General features: G+C 40.7%; 3 protein-coding genes and 1 long non-coding RNA gene across 4 annotated transcripts; 2 read left to right on the top strand and 2 right to left on the bottom strand.

The window, feature by feature from the left end:
- Positions 1-158: 158 nt before the first annotated feature.
- LOC148721905 (uncharacterized) lies at positions 159-1,996 on the bottom strand. Its single transcript, XM_088735186.1, has one exon. It carries the CDS (start codon positions 1,110-1,112, stop codon positions 759-761), a length of 354 nt encoding a protein of 117 aa, XP_088591312.1. The 5' UTR covers positions 1,113-1,996; the 3' UTR covers positions 159-758.
- Positions 1,997-2,853: 857 nt separating this feature from the next.
- LOC111338634 (uncharacterized) lies at positions 2,854-4,555 on the top strand. Its single transcript, XM_022945150.2, has one exon. The coding sequence runs from the start codon at positions 2,989-2,991 to the stop codon at positions 3,820-3,822; it is 834 nt and encodes a 277-aa protein (XP_022800885.2). The 5' UTR covers positions 2,854-2,988; the 3' UTR covers positions 3,823-4,555.
- Positions 4,556-10,125: 5,570 nt separating this feature from the next.
- LOC148721904 (uncharacterized) lies at positions 10,126-12,509 on the bottom strand. Its single transcript, XR_015992222.1, has 2 exons — positions 10,864-12,509; positions 10,126-10,642 (listed from the first exon to the last, which is right to left on the bottom strand). It is a non-coding gene; the product is annotated as an uncharacterized LOC148721904 (long non-coding RNA).
- A 25-nt stretch (positions 12,510-12,534) lies between these two features.
- On the top strand, positions 12,535-14,648 carry LOC148721903 (uncharacterized). Its single transcript, XM_088735187.1, has one exon. The coding sequence runs from the start codon at positions 12,869-12,871 to the stop codon at positions 13,292-13,294; it is 426 nt and encodes a 141-aa protein (XP_088591313.1). The 5' UTR covers positions 12,535-12,868; the 3' UTR covers positions 13,295-14,648.
- The last annotated feature ends 132 nt before the right edge of the window (positions 14,649-14,780 follow it).

Genomic DNA, 14,780 nt, shown 5'->3' with positions numbered 1-14,780 from the left:
CAGGGCGAAAACCGTTATTAATATTATTATTATTATTATTATTATTATAATTATTATTATTATTATTATTATTATTATTATTATTATTGTCGCAGAGAAATCAACTGAATGCTACATTCTAATCAGGCAGCACAGGGCGAAAACCGTTATTATTATTATTATTATTATTATTATTATTATAATTATTATTATGTCGCAGAGAAATCAACTGAATGCTACATTCTAATCAGGCAGCACAGGGCGAAAACCGTAACCTGTGAGCCATGGAGTAAAAAAATAAATGTACATTAACTAATCCAAAAACGCTTTTCCGTTGTGGCTACGGTCCTCCTTCTAACAGAAAGTCAAACTGCCACCTTGAAAGTCCGGGCAATTTTCAGCGTGCCCGAGAGCACTGCCCTCTGCATCTTTCGCAGACGTCTGTGGTTCTGCCTCCCACCAGCTCGCGCATCATGACATCCAGCTCCCGTGACCACCCCCCGAGGGCATCCATAATGATGTTATATTGCTTCACCTCGTAGCCTGGGAACTGCTGCCTTAGTTCCCAGCGAAGGGGTCCGTACTTCAGTGTCTTCTCTTCATCCTTTCTTGTCCGATTGTTAACCCACGGGCAGCTCATTTCCAGGGTCACAACTCTCTTGCACATTATTATTATTATTATTATTATTATTATTATCGTAGTTCCTTAAAGTCTTGTTCTTTTTTCTTATGGTGCCGAGTTCAATCGATGAGCCCAGGGCTGTCATAAGTCTGCTGGACTACTTGATGGATAAAGTCCTCCTCAGTATACGGGCAGTTCCAAGGAGAACGGTCTTCTGTAGCTCTGCTATTTTGATATTGCGTGGGATCTTGCCAACGTAGGTTTCCATTCCCTTCTTAACAAGCCCAACAACTCCAATGATCACTGGGACGGTTGTTGTTTTCATCCCCCATATTTTCTCGATTTCGATTTCAAGATCTTTGTACTTGAAGAGTTTTTCTGCTGTTTTCAAGGAGGTGTTCCTTTCTGTGGGGATAGACATATTGATGAGCATACAAGTTCTCTCCTCCTTGTCTTTTACCACTATGTCTGGTCTGTTTGCCTTTATCTCTTTATCAGTTTGGATTGGCATGTCCCAGAGTATAGTCGCTGTTTGTTTTTCTGTCACAGTAGATGGTTCATGTTCGTCAGTAGTGTTTATCTTGCACTTTGATGTTGTAGTGTTCGCATATTGTCCAGTGGAGGTACGCTGCAGCTTTATTCTGTCTTTGTATACGCTCTTTTTTGGCAAGTTCCGGGCATCCGGAGACAAGGTAGTCAATTGTTTCTTGAAATTGCCCACAGATTCTGCACATTGAGTTGGTGCTATCTTTCAGGATCTTGTTTCGGTAATAGTTGGTCTTAATACATTGATCTTGGGCAGCAATAATGAAACCTTCTGTTTCTGGTTTGAGGCCAGGTGAACTCAACCAATCGTGGGTTTGGTCTTGGTCTACATCCTTCTCTTTTGTTCTTTTTGGGTATTGACCATGCAAAGGCTTTTCTTTCCATTTGCTCTTGAGTTGTTCTAAAGCTTGGTGTTTGGCTTTCAGTTTTACCCTTCGGGCATAGTTCGTTGTTTGCTCATTTTGCTCATTGGCCTGATTTTTTTTAGGTCTTATTTTCGCTATTGCTTAAATAGCGCTATGTACTGCGAGGATCCCACATCATATGTATCTAATACCGCAGTTCAAAATATATCAACTTCATATATTTCACTGTATCTCATTTATCACTTTCACGGGTTTATTACGAATCAACTTAACGGCCTGCTCCCAGTTGGCTTGTTAGCTCAATTGGTAGAGCGCTGCACTAGTATCGCAGAGGTTAGTGGTTCGAATCCCGTACAGGCCTGATTTTTTTCAGGTCTGATTTTCGCTATTGCTTAAATAGCGCTATCTACTGTGAGGATCGTACATCATATGTATCTAATACCGCAGTTCAAAATATATGAACTTCATATATTTCATTGTATCTCATTATTATTATTATTATTATCATCATTATTATCATCATCATCATTATTATGTTTAAATGTGAAATTGCCCAAAGAAGGGATGCCATTTGGGTGCTGGTACAAATTTCCTGTCTAAACAGTTAGGAACATTTCAATTTTCATACGCCAGTTTAGAAAAGGATCTATTTTATTAGACATTTCCCTTTGACACTTAAGGTTATTAGTTATGAATAGATTATTTTTCAAAATTCCTTTTTGGGTAACCTTTTTTCCACGAACTAGAAATTTCGCCCTGTTTTTGTTATCGCCAAAATTAAGACCTGCAAAAATGAAAAACATGAAGGTGTGTTGTAGTTCATGTGGATCACATCAGATTAGGATAATTACATTTCCACCTAGGGTGTGTAGCAACATTTTACTAATGAAACGTGCGATCACGAATGTGCGTCGGCAATGGAGCAGAACTCTGACTTGAGTAAATGCTGCTGCTTTTACAAATTTGCATATTCATGTAAAGGTTGCATTACAAAAATCACCATAAATTACCACGGCCTCACGGTTTTCCTTGTGTTGTTTTTTCTGGTGTGAATTTTTTAGTCGAACTCGGCACGCTTTGAATGTGGTTTATTTTAAGCTTTAAAATACTACACCAGTTTTTTTATCCTGCGGCTGATTGTGTTTTTCGAGCAAAAACACAAATAGTTGTTTCACACGGTTGAACAATAAAACTAAATACGAAGAGTGCGCTCTAAATGTTAATAAATCCTTGTTATTGTTTGGCTACGTAGCTAAGCGGCGTATGTTTTCACATGTAAATTATAATTTATAGTAAGTGAAGTTTTAGCCAACGGGAGTTGAGAAAATGTTACCGCATCGCTAGTCAATTACAAAAACATGAACAGTCGTGTGGAATATCTGCGAGGAAATATGCCAGACTGCTGTGACTAAGCAAAAACGCGATGTTGTTGGAAGGATTGATAACGTAGTTGCTGCTAAGGATTCAAGCTTAGAAATGACGTCGGTGAATTTGGTGCTGTTTTTGGTGATTTCCTTTGAAGCAAAGCTAGCGATAAGTTTTGTAAATTGTCCGCCTCCATCGAGCAATTGCGAAAACACTACGCGGAAAAACAACAGTCGAGTTGTCGAAATTATTGACTGCGATCGTTTAAACATTTCCTGTGGGTCTGGCAAGGTTTGTCGACAAGGAAATTGTGTTTACGTTGAATCAATGTCGGACAGTAAAGAAAGTCAGAATCCGTCGACGGACGCGACCATGAAATATATAACAGTAGTGGAGACTACTGCGGAACTAACTTCCACGAGCCACAGTTTGCTCTCAGGAAACCAAGAATTTGCTATCGCTCTCGTGGGATTTTCAATTCTATTTATAAACTTTTGCTTGATTTCATTTTGTCTGGCCCGTGCAAAACAAAGGCGAAATCGACGGAACCGCTCAGCAACGACACAGGGTTCACAAACAGGGGATGATTATTGGAACGAACGTCACTTGACTGGACACGATGCGTCGCAAGCTGAATCAAACATGGGAATTGAGAATTTTGCACTGAATGGAGACTTGGATGCAGTTTTAAACGGCTGTTATGTCCCTCACGCGCACTTACCGCCTTACGATTTTAACTCGGCATACGACAAACCTCAGCCCAGATCGGACGATGGCGAAGATTTCGAAGAATCCCACGAACCTCCTCCCGATACTCAAAACACGAACGAGGACCCTCCTCCGTACAGCGATCAGCGGTACGGAAACTCGCCCAGCCCGCCAAGCTACGAAGATGTCTTAAAGGTAGCAGTGTCGAACACTGGGGAAAGTTCCTCTGGATTATGATTTTAGAAAAAAAAAAAACTTCGAACATGTGCAATAGAGGCATGTACAGAAGAAACGTGTAAATCGGAGAGCAAAGATAAGTGTTTCATGCCAGAACAAGAAATAACAATTTTGGGTAGTGATTGATACCTTTAAATTAGATAGAATCTAGTCTATGTTTTCAAACAACAACTAGCCGGGTAGGCCAATCTGGACACTTGAAAGGAACAAGTTCAAGTTGTTTTCAAGAGGGTGATATATTGAATACGCCTGTACATACATGGATACATCGTCTGGAACCACAAGAAATGTAAAAAAAACCGTAATTACTCTTTTGCAACTTATGTACGTGTTTTGAATTAGTAAATCAGTGTGAATGAATGTTTCACTATTCCTAATTCGACGAGCACTATTGATCGTTTCAGACTTCGCCATGCACGCGGTATCATGTTAATTCATGTGTGCTACATGAAAAGTCACCATAGATCTAAAGATGATAAGTGATCGTTTAGACAAGTTGATGGATGAGGCACTCTTGAATATTGCTTGAGCCAAGTTTGCTCACATCGTTTGCCAGATATATGACAAGTATTACTACATGTTAAATAATTTGAGACAGGAAGCGGCTCTTTCATTCCTTTACTTGTTTGCAGCTGTCCAAATGTAAGATACCTCAGAAGATAATCTGATTGTGTAAGCAATGACGCACTAAATGATATTTTAAAACTCATTAAAAGATCCCCTGGAATTTTGACTTTGTTTATCTTTTCGTAACGCGAATACTGAAACATTTTGTCCACTTGTGTAGACTTGCTAGGATAACAAACTTCATGTTTTTACAAAGCACGTTTTTGTCTCTATCACATCAAAGAATTTATTCTAAGAAAGCTTAAGAATACATAAGACACGGCTTCTCGTGTTTGTTTTTTGTTTTGTTTCTTTTTGTTTAAACTGATGATCAGATCGAAGTTTTTGCCCACGCTTGCTTAATATCACCAAGCTTGGAATGCAGCAATCTCGGCCGCCTTCGGTCTGTTGTTTTCTGATACTCGTTTGTATTTCCGTTCCATTCTTCCCAGAGCTGTTAAGGTCTTCTTATCAGTGGTTTTCATTACTTGATATGCACCTTTTCTTTTATCCCTTCAGTCACCGAGTCCGATTCTCGCTGAAGTCATTCTCCTTATCATCACAGGATTTAAGAGATTTGCCTTTATGGTTGATCCAGCTATTCCTCCGGCACTTAACACGTCAGAGTACTGAGATCATGGGATCGAGTTGTTTTATTTTGCACGGAATTCAGATCTTCTTTTTCTCGGTTCTTAAAACAAACGGTTGGTCCCATACTACTGTGTTCAGTAAATTGTGTGCTTCGCATCTGTTCTTTGATCTGATTTGTCTTAGTAATTTGCTTTTAGAAATTAATGGCGTTGATAATAATAATTGCATCGGAAAGCCTGAGGCTATAGATCTAGACAAATCCAGGCGCCAAATCGGCCCTTATTCCGCTATGTTATCTAGCTAATTCCTCCAGTACATTTACCTTCTTAAGCAAATTTCACAATCACCTCTGAGTTGACTAACATCGCAGCTTTAGGTGTCTCTAAGACGAACTTGTATTTAAGCGTGAAAACTTACTCCTTTTTTTAGCTGACACGCGCCATGGTATCAATTCGGTCAGATGTTAGCTTATGTGATTCGTACACCTCAGCGTAATACCAAAATTGGCCAAGGTCAAAAACAGCATTTATAACGCAAGCGTTCATTTCCGATATTCTCAAGTACTATCTAACTTAGGTAGTCTTAGAAGCGTACTTGTCTTTAGCATTTTATACTTCACTGGTTTGCAAGTGCGCTCTAAGTTGTAAATTCGATTTTTGATGACGGCTCCAAGATCGAGTAACCAGTCCTTGACTTTCCGCGTAATGACGTTGTTATATTGTTTATAAACCAACAAATCAAGGCTTGTGTAAGCCTTGAGGGAGCATTGACTCGCTCAATGTAAACATATTATTCAAACACCGCTTTCAAAGCTAACCATCTCGTTGACAACCTTAATCCTATCCGGCGCCATGTTTGTGCATTATCGCTGAAAAGAGGAAAGACATCTGAAAAATCCGCCAGAAATGAATGCCATGATATGTGAATGTTTTCAAATAGCCAATCACCTGTTGTATGGCTCTGATCTGCTGACATACAAGCTCTTCTCAAGACCTCTCTCGTATCTCTGGGTATTAAGTTCATTATTCTTGTAATCGTCGTGAAGTTTCATGTAAACAGCGAATCGTTTTCACACAGAGAGCTTTTATTCTGGCCTAATGATACGGTAGATTCTCAAGGTAAAAAATGGACGCACGCGTTATTGTCACGGGATGGAAGCGTCTCGCGGTGTGGATGTTTGTGGCTGAGGGGTTCAGTTCATGGATGCTTTCCTTCGCTTTATGCGCGGAAAATGCCACAGAAAAAGCGGCTTGTGAAGCTTGTGAGCTGACTGAAAAACACAAGCTGTATAACTGGTTAGTTCTCGGTGTTGTGTTGGTATTACTCGTGTTGCTGCTCATGTTAGTCGGGTTCCTCTGCCACAGATTGTGGCCAAGGGATCCATCGAGGATGTCAAGAGTTGTTCGTAGGCACGAGCATCCCGGACAAGGCGCTTTAGCAGATCTAACGCAAGTTTCTTCGCAGTCGAGTTCATGATAGTAAGGAATCTCAACTGCTAAGGAGTCAAGGGGCCGCGCGCGCGACAACGGAATGTGCTAAAGCGTGGCTGACTTTAGACAACTGGTCACAGAATGTGTGACATGGGCGCCAAAAGCGAACGGCCTAAAAGGAACCTCAAGCGTGGAATGAAACTAGCTGTTCCGTTAGATTGTCAGTCTTATGTCTAGAGAAAACAGCGCTGTGGTCATGATTTTAGTGAAATATCGAAAAGAACCGGATTATCATCTTCCCTTGATACTTGACCGTTTAAAGCTGCCTAGAGCTCAATGAAAACCACAAAAATGTCTCTGGCTTATTCTCTAGGCTGTCATCTTGACAACAAGAGGGCAAATTTAGAAACAAGTGTCTGTTTTAGCCCTTAGGGCCGTAATTTGCAGGCTTGTTACTCTAGCAAAATAAATCTGACTGTTTGTGAAACGCCGCTGGTTGAACAACACAGATTTTTCTGTCATCAAGCGATTGTAACCTGTGGACAAATCGTCGAACAAGTATGCAGATCATGGCGACGTGGATACGCACGTGGTTGTGTTGTTCTGTTACGCCGGAAGGATATTTTTATTGGAAGAAGGTCTCCAGAGAAAAGTGTGAACCTTAAACAGTCACATTTTAAGACAGCAGTTTTAAAGAATTCATAACTACATTAACAAGTAGTGAATGTACACAATTTTTCACGATACAGTTTGCATATTACACAAAGTTCTTGTAGAATAGAGAATTTCATGATTGAAATATGCACATTTAATACATTTTGGACACTCAATTCGGCCGGAGTAGAGCCGAACTTTATAAACATGGCAATACCGATCTGTACAAGCCTTTCACAGCGCCATGTTAGTTGATTTCCTGCATTAAAAGTTGACATTAAAAAAACTAGGTTACTCTTAACTGAGCTTCTGCTTATTGTGATCGTGACTGAAACACTAATCGAACAAAGCTCTTGACTTGACCTGCTGATCGTAAATGAGCGCTCAACGATAACAGGGGTTTGGGCTGGAGTGGTGAGTGATCTGTCCAAAAAGTCAAGATATCGCACATTATTATTTGGCAAGGAAGTCTTGAGGTAAATCTGCGCGTTCTGATTTGTTCTTATATTACTTGGTCGGGATTTAGTCATACGGACCTTTTCCATGGAAACGTTCATACGCCGTTAATGTTTGTTCTTGAAAGCCGGTAAATTCAAAATAACCAAGTTCAGTCCGAATGCCACATGATAAACTAATTACTTGCCTCACTTGCTCGAGCCTAACGGAGGAAATATTGTGTTTGTATGGAATATCATTTTTGTAAGGACCTCGCTGTGCTCGGTCCGTACTGCTATGATCTTGGGCTGATAATTCCCATAAGGCCCTCGCGCTTGTTTAGTAAGAAGTTACTATTCGTCAAGTTTCAGAGTTTGTTCTCACTATTCATATATCTTATTAACCAAGCGCGAGGGCCGTACCGGGAGAATATCGGCCCAAGGTCTTGACAGTACCGACCGAGCGCAGCGAGGACCGTACAAAAAAGACCGAAGGCCGATATTCTTCCAGTACGGTCCCGAACAAGCTTGGTTAATAAGAGATTTATTATACGACTGAAGTTCAAAAGGACACAAGTGCGGTATCATTCGGGACCATTCGGGACAGTGCCCGGTCCAATACTGAGCGAATATTGACCGGCAATAGAGCATTTTGATTGGTTGATTTTAGTTATTGGCCCTCTGACTGCCCGAGTCGTGTAATAAATACTTTCATCATCTCTTTCTTCCCTATTCCCTTGCGATGCAATTTGCCTTAACCAAATTGCACCAATTTTGATACGTTCGCTCTGGGGAAAATGAAGAGAAAAGGAGGCTTTAAAAAAACATCGCCAAATTACGGAAACACAATTTAAAAATTGTCAACGTCATTTCTGCGTATTTTATCTGTTATAATGTAGTTACTAGGTGATAAATTTCGGTGGTTTGGATGAAAATGGGCTTACCTAAACACGGACTAAGTAATTAAATTCATGGAATTAGATATAATTATATTGGTGATAGGGATGGTGTACACTTAAAATAGAGTTTGCTTCTGTCTACAGGTGGACAAAAACTAGCAGCTGTCTGTTGGGTGTAGTTGTAATAAGCATGTAAATGTCCATTGGTCGCGGAAGATGCAGATCGGGATCGGTGAGGTTGCGTGACCAGCTGAGTCTAAATAAAAATGGCGGTCAGCAGAAAGAACTCTCTGCAAAACAAGGCTGTTCTTACTTAGGGACCCCACCAAAAGATGGAGTAAATCCTGCTAGTGACTTCTTTCAAGAATCTCAATCTCAAGGAACGATAAGTTATGCTCGGATAGCTATTTATGATATTAATGTACTTCGCCGGTGAAAAGATAAGTCAAGATCGGAACAGACATCTTCAAGGATCCGGTTGAATTTTTTACGAGAAGGACTTTGTTCCTTTCGATTCTGTTGTTGATTGTGCTGTTGACCCTATTCCGGTATGTCTGAACTCTTTCAAACTCTCTTCATCGTTTTGTTTATCCTGCTTTTCGCCATCACAGTTGGATGTTGTTGTCACAGAATTGCTCAGAAGCGGAGAGGGGAAGTCGCGAGGCGAAGGGCCACGCAACAAGTTGTAGCTCAACCTTCTGGTTATGCAAACCAAAGCGAGACAGGTTCCGTTTACATATTTGGACTTCGAGGAGCTAGTTCAACTTCAGACTCAACTGGAACTGCTCATCAACGGAGGAGCCCAAGAGTTGAAGAAGATGTTAATCAAGATCACGACGAAAGTCTAAGAAGCCCTGATGCTATTGCAGACAGTGGCCCCCCACCGTACATAGCCGTTTCAAATGAACCTCCACCACCAAGCTATGAGGAAGCTATGAGGAAGCCGTGAGAATTTCTTAAGAGAATTCAGCCATGTGACAAGGACAGTACGGGTAGAATTGTTCACAAATAACGACTAGCATTGGTAATAGAACAAAATATTCAACGTCGGCGATTCAGTGAATCGATTGCATTTGGTAATCGAACGTTATCGAACACGTAACGTTTCATAAGATCATTTCATTTATTCAGTTCTGTTCGGACATCGAACAAATGTAATCGAATCCAAATCAGTAATTTGATTTCGTGACTGTAAAGTTGTAGTGGGTACTAAACCATGAATTCCATAGACAGTCCGATATAATTTATCCAAAGCGGTTGTTAATCTTTCTAGTCGCTGTCAAAGGTTGGAAAAAAATTGAAGTGCTTCTGATTTAGTGTCTCCAGTGGGAAAGAGACAAAAACGTACAGTAGTCTTCGAACAGGTCTCGCTAACGCTTTGTCGTAAGTGCACAAGATTCGAGCTGACAAGAACTGAAGCGAGCGTGCCAGAGGTCTAGCTGTGAGGAGTCTGGCACGAAACGTATTCGCGTCAGAACTCACACGCCTCGCACGCTCGCATCGCTCGCTAGCTTGAAACCCGCGGGTCTAGCTGGTCTCGTCTCTCTTGTCGTAGCGCAATAAAAACCTTTTCGCTACGAGAGAGTCGTTCTGGCTGTAACGTCCGACAAACCCAGTAGTATTTTGTCAAAACATCTCGTCCCGTCTTCGCTTTGATTTTCAGTTTTTTTGCTATAACCTATTGTGACAACGGAGAAGGTGGAAAAATTTTGACATTTCTGCGTAACTGTGAGTATTTATTTTAGTTAAATAATAAATTGGTAAGAAGAGAACTGCAACTGAACTTGCCACCTGGTTTTAACGCTTGTAATGACGTAGTTTCGAAAAGTCATTACCCGTAGTTTCTCGGCTATACCGCGTATGGTTTTTTTTAAAGAAAATTCTGTCTTCGGGTGGAAAGTTAGTGCTGAAATTGGGGTGCGTCTTATAGCCAAGTATTTTTGCGCAACAGATCTTGAGATCATACTTTTAGCAGAACTTGCAGTTAAAAAGACAAGAAAAGGACACTAATTGACGGTCATTGACTTTTTTCAGATCTGTTGGTTCTGAAATGAACCGGGGTGGCTCTGAAAAGAGCCATTGTAGTGGTTCTGAAAGGACCGTTTCTTATACGGCCTCGGTGAAATGACCACGAAACGAATCCCAACGAGCAGAGCTTTTTGGTTTGAGGTGTAGCGAAGATTGTGTAGAATCCACTCCTTTATTCCTATGAATTAAAAAGGAATACTGCTTTTAGAACACTTATTAACTTTCATAGAAAAGCAAACAAAACGGAAATTTGCATACGTGCTTAAAACTGCTCCGTAACATGATATTAATGGGAACAAAACAATTGTCCAAGCCTCGTTTCAAATTTCTAGAATCGTGTTTGGGTCGCCCGCTAGGTTAGTTCCTTATCTGAATAAACAATGTGGAGATAAAACCTACCTTCTTCGTCCATCCAGCCTTTTTTGCGCGCTGAAACTTGCATCCACGGCGGCGTGTTGATATTCTGCTGTCGAACACCTTTGAATATAACTTCTGGTGGGAGTTTTTCGCAATTTGCTTTTACCGCCAGAGCAACCGTGAAACTTTCCCAGTTCCATCACACTCTCAATCTTTTGGTGCGTCTTATAACCGAGTATTTTCACGTAATCTTCAGTTTGGGAACTTGGCTTGACTAAGGTGCTAAGTTTGGGATGCGTCTTATAACTGAGTGCGCCTTATAACCAAGAAACTTCTATTACAATGATTAACTCTGATGGTATCCGGACAACTCGCCCCCTGGACAATTAGTCCCAGACGATTGGCCCCCAGTCTTTGGACGATTAGCCCCCTGTATCTGGACTATTAGCCCCCAGTCTCTGGACTATTAGCCTCCAAACCACCATCCTTGAAATAAACTATGCTCTTGGTGTTTACTTTACGAACGTTTCCCTATCATGTATTTTGAAATAAACAATGTTCTTGTTATTTGCTTCTTACGAACGTTTCTCTGCCGTGCGTATCGAATTATAAAGTATATTTTACAAAAGTGAACTGTGTTCCTTCTGTTTACATATTTTACGAATGTTTGTTCGTCATGTTGTTTATTTCGAGAACTTAAATAGGAAAGGAAAGAAACCAGGAACAAAACTTCGAAACTTTAACTTATTGGCGACTACTTGTTAATGTCAATGGGGGTTTATTTCAAACTCGCCACGCGCATTGTGCGAACTTTTACTGATTATTATTTATTTGTTTATTGAAAACCCATGCGCAATGTGCGAACGTTTACTCATTCTTGTTTGCTTATTTCAAACCCATGCGCAAGGTGCGTAATTTTATTCCTTGTTGTTAATTTCAAAGCCTCGCAAAATGCGCGAACTTTTACTAATTGGTATTTCATTGTTTATTTCAAACCCACGCGCAATGTGCGAACTTCTGTAAATTTGACGTGAGACATTTCATTCATCCCAATTCAGTGCTTACTGTTTTCTTAAATTAACATTTCTCCAATCAAATGGCGTGTTTCGTTCGAAGTAAAAATCTTGATCCTCGGGATGTGTACAAAAGGGATCCTTCAATTGTGGATACTCATATTAGCTTATTCAGCAACAACTGATCACAGCTGCCCCTGTACATCCTGATCCAGGTACTTCATCGGGAAGCTACATTGGTGAACATGCAGATCCGTCTGGTTTCAGACAAAAAGCAGAAGAGACATCAGCGGTCAACCTAACGAACAATGTAGATAAGACTCTTCGACCTCTGGATTCAATATGAAGACGGCCAAAGGAACTCAAAAAAACTTCTGGAGGCCTGTGCTCACCTCGTGCAACCCATGTAAATTAAATTAAGTAAAAATTAAGTAAATTTTAGTAAAGATAACCATTCACAAAAAAAAAACCTCCTTTAGGAGCCACAAACTCTTTAAAGTCAATGACCAAAAGATAGACGTAACTTCTCCTTTACATTTACTGAGACTGGGGGCTAATCGTCTGGGGCTAATTGTCCAGGGGACGAATTGTCTGAAATTCACTCTGATTATTAATATTCGCACAACCATCATTTACATAAGTATTATTTAGGTATTATATAAACTTACATTTGCATAATTTACGAAAGAGACCTTCGTATTCAAGATGGCGGCTTACAGATAAATTTCGAGCCAGTTGCGATTGGCTGTGAGACGGCCCTAGAAACTGAAAAATATCTGCACTGGACTCTTAAACTGCTGCTTAAGTTTGTGTCAACAACAACTCGAAAAAAACATTGAATTCTTTGAGTGACTAACCGTCCATGCAAGAGACTAGATTGGCAGGCAAAGGATTCACTAGAGTTAGTGGACCAGCTGTTTTGTGATAAAACGCTTTCGAAGGGATTTGAAAATATTTGAAGATGTCCACCCTGCATCTCGGGATTTGTTCTCAAAGTGTGCCCTCGAAGAGTTCGCTCTAAACTTCAATTCGGGATGGCGGATGTCGGCCAAGTTTTGGTCATTGTTTTGGTTCTTGTGGTCGCCATTGTCATTGGATTTTGTTGCCATTTTGCTTCGTTAAAGCGAAGAGAACAAGAGCGTGCTGCCAATCTTAGCGTACAGCAGCAAGCGGCTGGGACTCATGCGAACCAAACCAGGGGCACAAGTCCCGTATACGTATTTGGATTACAGGGGGCTGCTGGAAATTCTAACTCAACCGCCGCCGCTGCTCGCGAAGAGCCGACGTCGCATTCAGCTGAAGATCAAGTCGAGGAAAGTGTTCCTGTATTCCCGATGAGCCCTGATGCTATTGCAGATTGCGGTCCGCCGTCGTACAGATGTTTAGCAACGGATGAATTGCCTCCACCGAGCTATGAGGAGGCCCTGAGGCTTTCTAATGAGAATTTGGCCGGGACATGACTTAAAATCTCGCATAAACATAAATGAACAGGGGCTACTTGTTTTCAGTTTCGGAAACATTGAGCTAAAGCAGTCCAGTGTCATTTCTACCCCTGTCAAGAACTTACGCATTCACACTATCGAAAAACTTGAAGCGGATTATTTATGCCAATTTTTGCGTATTTTATAGATTTGGGAATATAATCTTTGAACGGGGAAAACCATTCAACGAAGAGAGTATTTTATAACAATTTTATGTTAATATTTATATAGATTGTATGCATGTGGTTGTGAAAAAACAAAGCCAAGATTGGTTTTTACTACGAATTTCAGCCGATTGTGGCGCGACGGAAGTTTGACGTTTTGAACTTAAAATCGTGTTGTTGTCACGGCATCTAGCTCTGTTTCCAGGGGCAATGTGTTTGAATCATTCTCTTAGCAGACTTTCTCGTTTGATGGTAATTTTGGTTCTGTCCACTGAGTTCATGGTGTAAATTGGCCATCGTAAAGTGTTTTACAGCTGACTTTTCGAGCGTTAGTCCTTCGTTACAGCGAATGGATTTCTCGTTTGATGGTTGACGCACGGCATTTTAGATTCGGTAACCATTGGAAACGAGGAAGGTTGCCCGTGAGAAGACCTTTATTTCACGGTCAAAACCTCGACACCAAACTTTGTCCGCGCCACACTCAACTGATGATGGTAGTGACAACTTTCCTCAAAGTGAAAATTTTCGTTACGACTGAAGTCCCGAAGCTGTGTGCGCGATGTGAATGAGACATCACGCAACTCACTTCAGTCACGCAATCTAGCGCGGTACGCTTTGTCCGCTGCTTTTGTCACATCTGGTCTTAGCTGTCGTCGAGTGCTTTGAATTGGAGTAACCGTGGAACGTAACAGTCACGAGTGCTTTGGAAAAAAATATGCCAGAAAACTTCTTGAGACCTGTTTGTAGGAGAAATGAAAGTTTTATCAACACAAGGTTTTGGGAGGAAAATATCAATCTCTCAATTTATCAATCAGTCAGTAGATCAGTCAATCAATCAGACAGCTTGTTAGTCTGTCAGTAAATCCCCGTTTCAGTCTTCGGTCAGTCAGTTATAAGTACTTTTCCTTCAAATTACGATCATCTTTCAGCCGACAGGCATTCTCCGCCACTTGAACCTCCATTTGCAGTTCCAATTCTAAATTTTCGTAAAGATTCAATATCGATTAAGCAACCGCTTTTACTGTACATAAATTAGATCAAGGGTCAGTTAGATTACCATGATATAAGGAAAAATCGCGAGGTACAAATATAGGACTTTTTGTACTTTTATCTACTATGTCATCCCTTCTACGTAAGGGGAATGGAAAGTAAAGCCCCAATTTATCAGATTCTGTCCTGTTTTCTTTTTTTAAGCAACAAAGCCTGAAAGGGATTCCTTCCAGTTAAAAAAATGTAAATTACAAGGTGAACGTCAACGCGCCGAGGACTATAAGGAAAACATGTAGATAAGGGTAGCTCTA

Source organism: Stylophora pistillata, chromosome 10 (genome assembly GCF_964205215.1).
Source record: "Stylophora pistillata chromosome 10, jaStyPist1.2, whole genome shotgun sequence".
In the NCBI taxonomy this organism is placed as follows: Eukaryota; Metazoa; Cnidaria; class Anthozoa; order Scleractinia; family Pocilloporidae; genus Stylophora; species Stylophora pistillata.
Note: the sequence above shows the minus strand (reverse complement) of the source record. Positions and strands in the feature narration are given on the sequence as shown.

Bases quoted from the DNA above. Each gene is read 5' to 3' on its own strand.
- LOC148721905 (XM_088735186.1), bottom strand. From the start codon at position 1,112: ATGCCAATCCAAACTGATAAAGAGATAAAGGCAAACAGACCAGACATA.
- LOC111338634 (XM_022945150.2), top strand. From the start codon at position 2,989: ATGACGTCGGTGAATTTGGTGCTGTTTTTGGTGATTTCCTTTGAAGCA.
- LOC148721903 (XM_088735187.1), top strand. From the start codon at position 12,869: ATGGCGGATGTCGGCCAAGTTTTGGTCATTGTTTTGGTTCTTGTGGTC.